Source organism: Geospiza fortis, unplaced genomic scaffold, assembly GCF_000277835.1.
Source record: "Geospiza fortis unplaced genomic scaffold, GeoFor_1.0 scaffold23, whole genome shotgun sequence".
Classification (NCBI taxonomy): domain Eukaryota; kingdom Metazoa; phylum Chordata; class Aves; order Passeriformes; family Thraupidae; genus Geospiza; species Geospiza fortis.
Window position 1 is genome coordinate 184,635 of NW_005054303.1, and position 9,183 is coordinate 193,817.

The 9,183-nt window shown below is 35.0% G+C and overlaps 1 protein-coding gene across 4 annotated transcripts in view; it reads right to left on the reverse strand.

The window, feature by feature from the left end:
- The window catches only part of TTC7B (tetratricopeptide repeat domain 7B), a 103,826-nt gene that overhangs the window by 78,407 nt on the left and 16,236 nt on the right, over positions 1-9,183 (reverse strand). For all 4 annotated transcript variants that reach the window (XM_031066178.1, XM_014311864.2, XM_005417835.2 and 1 more), the window contains exon 5: positions 285-363. In XM_031066178.1, coding sequence (XP_030922038.1) covers positions 285-363 — 79 coding nt within the window. The remainder of the gene's footprint in view (positions 1-284; positions 364-9,183) is intronic.

Here is a 9,183-nt window from a genome sequence, read left to right on the forward strand (position 1 = left end):
GAAGGCTGAAAGTATGGTCAATCAAAGACCAGTCAGGTTCTAATCATAGCCAAAAACAAGAAAAAGGAGTAGGGGGGAGACTGGATACCAAATATTCCTTACTTGAATCATTCATTAATCATCCTTAAGCCAGGAAATGTAACCTTATAAAGTGTTGGCTAACAGGTCCTTATCAATATGCTACGTATCCAACTATTTGTCTCTAACTCATCCACTGTATTTGTGCTTTCTCTGCCTACTGAAACTCAGATGCTACAATAGGAAAGGGGTTTAATACAACTCACCATTCGCAGGTTTTGTGTAGTTCTTGTTTCGACAGCTCTTAGTAACTCTCTAAATCTACCAACTCCTCTTGTCAAGTTCCTGTATATAAACATAGAATTTGACAGAATTCCAACTCGGATGAAGTAACACCTTAAAATATTACTCAATAAAGTTGTTAAAATCCATGCTACCTTTTTTTTTCTTTCATAGCCTCATTGCCTCTCTGTGAGATAGATATATAGAGATAGATGTTCATCTGGAAACCTCACCACTGATTACTGTAACAACATTCCCTGACAGTTTATCAAAAAAAGAAACATTTTCATGATCAGTAGATAGATCAAGGGAAAGCAAGGAAAAAAGTAAGAAGCAACCATCTCAAAAAGAAAAAAGACAAAACAAAGTTGTTCTCATTGCTACAGTAAAGTTTTCAATTACATTAGGTTTCAAGTATAAACCTTTAAAAAATCCATTTTAGCTGCCCCTTGATACCTTAAAACAGGGAGATTAGAAATGAGTAAATCTTGTAACCCTGAAAGCAAGACAAAAAGTTTTGAACTCCTTTTCAAAAGGATAAGAGCACAAACACTTTAAGGCCCACTGTGTGGCCAGAAGAGGACTGGGGCATCAGTGTTCTGTTCTTGACTCTGACTTGCTTTTCATGTGGCTTCTGCAACCAAAGTTTCTCCATCTACACTTCTTCCACATCCACTGCCTAAACAGCTTTGGCAGAGATTCAAGACCCCCAGAGGCATCACTGATATTTTAGCAGGTCTGAACTTTCTTCTCAAACAATAGATTATATTGAATGGTCTTATAGCTTTACCTTTTTCTCATCTCTTTATCAGTTGTTTGGAGGTTTTATTGTACACAAAAGCAGTTGAGAATATTCTACTTTATATTAATACAATTTGTCTTTGAACTAGTGAAGGATTGGGTGAGCTTTAGGCTGTCCTGAACAACAGAATTCTGCAATGTGAACACAACAGATAGGACAACCATTTCACTATTTCAGGGTTAGTTACAAAATAAAATTATTTCATCAAAACTGTATTTTGTGTTAAATCATTGCTGTTACATCACATACTGTCTTAAGGTGTGATGTTATGTGCAAGCTGCATAGCATTTACCTAAGACAGAGCCAAAACAGACAAGAAATATTACATATTGTGTAAGCTTTCTATAAGTAAAAGCACTATTGCACTGCACTATAAATCAGATGTTAAAACTGCCTTCCTTAGTCTGCTGTCTGTATTTAAAAATATGTTTAAAATACTGACTTTTGAACTGCAACTCTATACAAATTCAAAAAAAAGTCAGCATTTTTTAAACAGATACTTTCTTTCAATTCAGTTGCAGAAGATCTGAAACTAGTGTTTGATGCAAGAGATCTTGCTATAGGACTGTAGAACTCCTATCACTTTACCTAGAGACCTACTCATTTATTTTACTCTTCAAATTACATGACAGCACTCATCTCTGTTCTGTTTTACATAATAAAGGATTATCAGGATATTTCAGAAACTTTCCACACATCTTTCACTAGCACGGGCATCATCTTTCATCAGCACAAGTTCACCTTCTAAAATACTTTTATATAAAAGCTCATTTTAAAAGAAGTAGCATGTCCAAGTAATAAAACCCATACGAATTATTCAAAGTTATGCTAAAGAATGCCACCAGTTGCCTAAAGAGAAATCATCACCAGTCACACAAGACATAAAAATTGCTTGTAAAAAGCCCATGTGCTACAGCAGAGCTTGAAAACAGAGTGACCAGCTACTACATACTAAATAAAATTCATCTTGTGCAAACATCTGCATGGAAACAACTGTGTGAAAAATTGTATTAATTTCTACATTTCAAACAGGCAGCCTCAATAGCTGATGACTATTACACCAACTTCACACACTAAGGAAGGACAGAAAGTCATTAGGTCAATTTCAAAAAAACCTCCAAACTCATTTGAAGCTGGATACATTCAGCACTTTTGTAAAGCCAAAATATCATTCAGTAATGCCACATTCCAAATATTTTAGAGAGACAAAACCAGTCCACTGGAATCCCAGCTTTAAGTCCTCTGGTCTAAGTGGGCATTTCTCATTAATGGATTTCTCTCTCACAGACTGCATTGCAAAGTCACAAATGTGTCCTTATAACAAGATTAAAAAAAAACCAACTGAAATGCTCCCTGCAAAATTGTTGAAAAAGAGTTATGAGCAAGAACTTGTCAGCTTGAAATTTTATTTTCCCAGTGCGGATGAAACACATACTATGTAGTAGAACTTCAAATCACAATAACTTCATTAAATGTTAAGAATTGGCATTTTTTCCATATGAAGTTTATGTCTTTTGATGGGTTACAAGAACAATAACAAAACACTTTATGAAAATGCATGCAACTTTCACAAGCCTTCAAATACTTCATGACAGGCTACTTTTAGTTACCCATTACACTTTTTTAAGCATCTGCAAGGGAATGAAACTTGTGACTGAAGTTCTACTGTATTATGGAAAAAGCAGTAAGATTGTACAAGAAAGAAAGCAGTTAAAATACAGAATTAGCTTTTGCTTCATAAAGCATTTAACAGCGATCCACTGCACACATCAACACAAACAAAAACAGATTTGTCAAGCATCTTTCTACATGAAATTTACTTAAGAAAACCCTTCAAAACTACAATCTAAATCACCCTAAAATTGAGTTAAATGCTTTAAGAGACAAGAAATGAAGCAAAATATACCATTAATAATATGGTAGATCTCCACACCACACTGGTTTTAGCCAAGTACATTTCCTGTATTTGTTAACAGTTTGTAACATTGAGAAGAGTGATGGCTGCTCTGCTACGTGGTTTCCTTCCTAGCCTGGGACACACATGGCTTTTACCTGCTTTTCACTAGGATGTGCTTTCATGTCAGCAGCTCTCCCTGTGCTGATGGAATGCCAGAGCAAAAGGGCACATTAACTTAGACAGCAATGTCCCAGAGTGTCTGTAAACGACTTTGAGATCCCTTCCTTTCAGGGACAAGGAATTTTAAGGTACATTAACATTGACTTGGAACTGACACGTTTTCAGTGATTTCAGACAAGACAAAGACAGCCCACAGATGGACACTGATAGTAATGTACCTGTGTGTTTCTATGATTGCCTCCTGCCAGAACATGCTCAAATCAACTCCTTTGAATTGTATCTTCCTCATTTTTAAGGACAAGTAGAATGTTTGCTGCTTTAAATCTTCAAGAAAAACACCCCTACTTTGACCCTTTAAGTAGCAATCTGCCAGTTAGGCTGAAAACCAAGATCTACTGAAAGTCTCTACAGACATGCCCTTAGGGCCTGTTTGCATCCTCGTGTCTACATATTTGCACCCTAAACCCCAAATATTCATGTTAGAACCTAATTAATTATTCTGATACACGATCAGCTTTTAGGCTCCTTAAAAAAATTTCAGACAGTATTTCTGTTTAGAATAATGCAAATATCTGCACCTATAAAAGGTGACAGAAATTAATAACTGCAGATATGATACAAGCAAAGTGCAGAAAGAAAATTAAGGGGCATCAAGGATAAGCTTTCAAGGCAGGATCAGAAAAGGTGTATATAAGCATGAAGGCCAGCAGTAGCAAACTTTAGGCACAAACAAATTTGTCACCATCATCACCAAGACATTTCTTGGTTTTAAAAAGCATGTTTAGCATCAGACAACACAGTGCTTTGGCATTACTGGTCCAGATAAACTTCACCCCCACCAATACTTATTTTTGCGGTTTTAAAGACATTCAAAAAGTAGAAAAGAATGAAAGAAACTGCTCAACAAAAAGCAGTCTATGTTTGAATGATATTAGGACAAAACCCCCAAACACTATTGCCTATAACAAAATTAGTGAGATCAAATCATGGTATACTCAAAACAGACTAAAAAAGGAATGTTTGAAAATTAACCTTAGAAAGATTGATAAGATTAATTTACTCCATATTTACAGCATGTTTTGGTAATAACTTCTTAATCAGTGAAAAGGACTTTGTTTGTCAGTTATTTCCTTTATGCTTCTCAGTCAAGAACCCCAAATATTTAGTCTACCACTGCCTTTCAATGATTAAAAATTTAATTAGAATAAATTTTTGCATACTGAGCTAAACCAAATCTCACCTACTCTGCAATTTTGTGGCTAAATTGTCAATGTTTTTCCCATTTAAGAGAGAAAAGCACATCCGGAACCATGCCGGTAAATAAGCTGAGCTACTTATACTATCCTATTACTTCATTGCTGAGACTTACTATATCACATTTTTTAAATATTAATCTTTTAAAAGGAGAGAAAAACCAATAACAATGAAATCTACACAGCTTGACCAAAGCAATGAAGTAGAGGTTGGTTTTGGAATTGAGCTCACTTCCACCTTCTCTTGTGCTTTCTCTTTCTGTCTGTATTTATAAACAGAAAAAGAAATGCAATATTTGTAAACCCATAGGTACACTGCAAGTTTTAAAGTTTGGGGTTTTTTTCCTCTCAAAAACTCAAATATGAAAGAAAAGAAAGGAATTATTTTAGAGGTAAGGAGTAAGGGCAAGTGAAACTCTTAATATGCCAATCAGAACAGTGACATCTCAGTAATTTCAGTATAACTGACATGTTTACAAAAAAAGTAATTCTTAAAATCCATATACTCTAGCTATTACTTTTAGCCAATTAAGAGTCATTTACACAGTATTAAGGCCAGAAACAATTTCACATTAAAATAAGTTACCACATAAGCAAAAAGCAAGAAAGGTGACAAATCAAGATATTAATTCTTAAACTGTAAAATAACATCCTAATACCAAGGTATGCAATTTACCCTACTGCTTTCTATAGCCCAACAGAGATGAAATTAAAAAAAAAAATTAAAAGGACCACAATTCTGTGGCTCCCTTCCATAACTTTATTAAAGGCCTGACCAAATGGACAAGACTACATACTCTGCTCAATGTATGGTGCTTTGGATGATTGTGACTAATGTCTGTGTCTGTTTTCCATCAGGTTTAAGAGGGTGGAGAAGTATAACTTAATCCACAATTAGAAAAACATCCTAGTAAGCATTTAGGTATCTATCTATGAGAGGCAGCATAGTTGGAACTTCAGACAGTTGTGCTTTCCCACTCTTCCTTTCATACTTACACTTTCAGTACACCCACAATATTATATAATTTCCAGAAAATACTAATTAACACTGGACATTATTTTCTGAATAAAATGTAGAAAATCCCAGATTTGCTGCCAGGACCTAAACTACACTTTTTTTAAAAAAAAAATTTTAAGTCTACTTTAAAAAATTATCATGGCATACTTCTTATTTTATCCATTGTTCTCTCATGCAGAAAGAAAATTCCCAGATACCTCAAATTTACTACAGAAGATCATGTTTGTTTGATGCCTGAAAGTTCTTAACACATGTTTGAGATTATAAATAAAACATCTTCAATGTGCCATTAGAGCTACACAAGCCTAAGTATTTGAAAGAGCACAATCAAGCAGGAATTCTGGCATTCATGCATTCAAAATGAAAACACTTGCTGCCTAGACTGCAGTTCCACTGGTAGTTAGTCCATCTAATGGTTCACCAGCTGAAGAGGAAGATCTCATCCTCCCCATTCTCATCTCCTAGTGTTTGTTCCCTTTTCCCACCATTCTTCCTTCTTGATATTTTCCTACTCTCAATCGCATGGTCCCATCTCTGACAGCCACACCAGCCATTATCAACCTTCCAGTGAATCAATTCTTCTCACCAGAATGACAGAAAACTGTCACTGATTTCTTTGACAACAAAACTCCACAGAAGAACCAAACAAGCACTCCAACCAGCAAAAGGCAAACAAGGAAAATGCACACTAGGAGGGTAGGAGGAGGGTGGGTCTGAGGAAAATGACAATATTAACATCTCTGTACAGTGGAAAAACAAGAGCATTAAGTAGGGCAGTAAAATGAGCATTTTGAGGGGAGTAGAGGAAGTGTACGAAATATTAACTCCCCTATTTGAGGATCCAAGATCATTTTGTTTGTCAGCCATCTCAATTCAACATAAAACCAAAACCTTCAATCTGATGCTTGCAAATGCAATCAACAGCCACTGTCAGCAAGACATGTGGTACATAGGCTAAAAAATGCTGAGTATCTTCTTGGAAGAAGTGAGCTGGAGTCAGAACTCCAACTACAAATTATTAAGAGTATCAGTCTTGAACATAACTCAGATACTAACATTACTCTTTCATTGTTCTTTGTATAACCAGTTATTACAAAACTTGATAAGATTTTGAATAGAAGTAATTCCTTAATTTTTATATCCCCCTTAGTCTTCCGTGTAACACTGCCAGGCTTCCCACCTGTAACTTCACAATGGAATCTTGTTTTCAACTCTTGAAGTAGGACACAATTCTGAGCAATAAATATACAGTAAGGTTTGAAAGAGAAAGCATTCATAATGGATGATTTTATCTTAAATATCTGAGGGAATAATAATTTCCTCTCATGTTCAAATAGCTTTTTCAATGAAAACTAATAGGTGAGAACAGTATTGGAAACAAGGATGAGGAAAGCATCTGATATGACAGACAATAAAGTATCCTTTGAAACCTTATTTTTGCTAGGAATCACAGAGAAATTATTTTTGTTCCTATCTTGAGTATATTCCTGCCTTAGCTTCCTAACCACACAAACACAAAAGCAGGCATATAGAAAACAAAGCTGTGTTGAAAACTGCAACAGAAGTGATTTTGTTTGCTTTCCAACACACAGCAGTGATATTTTACATATAAGAAATGTGATATGTTGTAGGATTTCAATGTTTTCATCTTACTTTCTATTCTTTACTTAAACACCAACTTGTTTTGAGACTGATGTAGGATGTGCAAAAGGATTTCAAGAGATGCAGAGTGATGGGTATCTAGCACTATATTCTAATACAGCAGAGAGCTGATCTTACAGGATCTTCATGTGCATTTATGTCAAGCATTTACATAAACCTTTCTCTCATGGACTTCATCCCAGTAAAACCCCTATCAGTGAGCACTGTATGGATATACCTGCGGAACAGAAGCACCTACAGACTGCCTCCCATCCACTGTTCCTCTCTTACCAAAAAGAGACCAATGTTCTTATGCTATTTCTGTTATATGCTATAGTGAAAAGAAAAAAACAGATTAAAAAATTCTACATAGTTAAGTCCCATACTCTAAGGAGGGCTTTTGTTGTGCTTGTCAAACATGTGAAGTCAATATAAATCAATTATCTCAATTATATGAAAAATGAGAAAAATTGGTTTATATTTTTTATTCTTTTTTTTCAGGGCTAATTTTCTATGAAGAAGTAAGTCTATAAGAAACAACTTGCTGGAGGAGACCAGGAATGTCTTGCTTCACTGTGACAGGGCCAGCACAGGTAATGGCCCCATGAGGACCATGATGGGTCCATCTCTGGGATGCTCAGGTTTTGACTGAGTATGTGAACCATAAGGGAGACTAGACCAAACTGCAGTCTGGATCCAGAGCAATATCCTTGGAGGGGGTGTAAAATAAACGAGAAGCCAAAAAAATTGCTCTGAAAGCTAGCTAAGTCTGATTTTCACATGATGGCCTCCTGATTTTAGACTTCAACCAAAATGCCACTTTGCTTCAAGAGCATACATTTCCAGTATATTTGTGAACACTACTACCTCAAAAATAAAAACCATAAACCAAGAACAAAAAACCATAAAAAAACAAGAAAAATCAACTTGTAAATCTCACAACAACACAAATACTAGGATAGAAGAAACACTGGGTATCTAAAGAGCTGTCCTTTCTCAGGGGCATTGTACTTGAAAATAGCTATGTTAAATACTAATGTCAAAGTTCCTGTGCTCACAGCTTTTCTTGGAAAAACATCAAGGCTTTGAACTCCTTCAATATGAAATTACAAAGCAACTATTATACAAGATATGTAATCAGCCTGAAAGCATGGAAAGTTACATTTCAGAACATTTTTTAAAAAAACACACAAACCCTACTCTAAGTTTTAGAACAACTTCCTCCACTTCTTTGTTACACATTTCCAAGCTGAAATGTTCCTCATCTCCCAAGTGAAAAATGGGCATGTAGTTTGTTTCTTTAATAAAATTCTGCACGCTTCAGAAGAAACCATTCATTTCAGTTTTGTGTCTTATTAGCACTAAAGTAACACTTTTCTGGTTCAGACTATTTCTACTTCGATTTTTTTTTTTTTAGCTAATTGCATTTCCATGTATTTTCAAAATACCACCACTTAGCAGAAAGGCTAAGTTAAGTTTCAAGCACTTTGTAGTTTTTTATACAAGATAATGCATACCTGAAAGATAATGACTGAATTCTCTACAAAATCTCGATTATTCGACTTAAAAGAAAATCTCTGTACAGTTAACAAATGAAAGGGAAATTTAAGTAGATCAACCAACTTTATAGGTAGGCAGCAATACTCCCTATGTCACTGTTGAAATTGTGGTCTTCCAGCACATATAAAAGTTATCTTATTTTGTTTTCTGGTTTGAAACTGACACACATGTACAAAGATGATTTTAGATTACATTCAAACTTGAAGTATGTTGTAAAGCTTCCTGGAAAGATCTCAAATCTACTCTCTGTAACCTAACATCAGGAGGGATGATACATTTAAAAATGAAACAAGATATCCTTAAAATAGATTTATTAAAAAGCAGGCTATAATTTAACCCTATTAGAAAAAGTATATATTTGAAGTTCTCTTCAGTTCTGGTAAACCCAAGATAAGAAATTATAAAAATAAAAAAGCAGTCCCTAAAAGCAGCCACATAACAAGCAGCCTGGAACAATGACTATATTAGGAAATACTGAAAGAATTGTGATTGACTCCGAATTAAGGAAGGAAACTAAAGGAAATAACAGCAG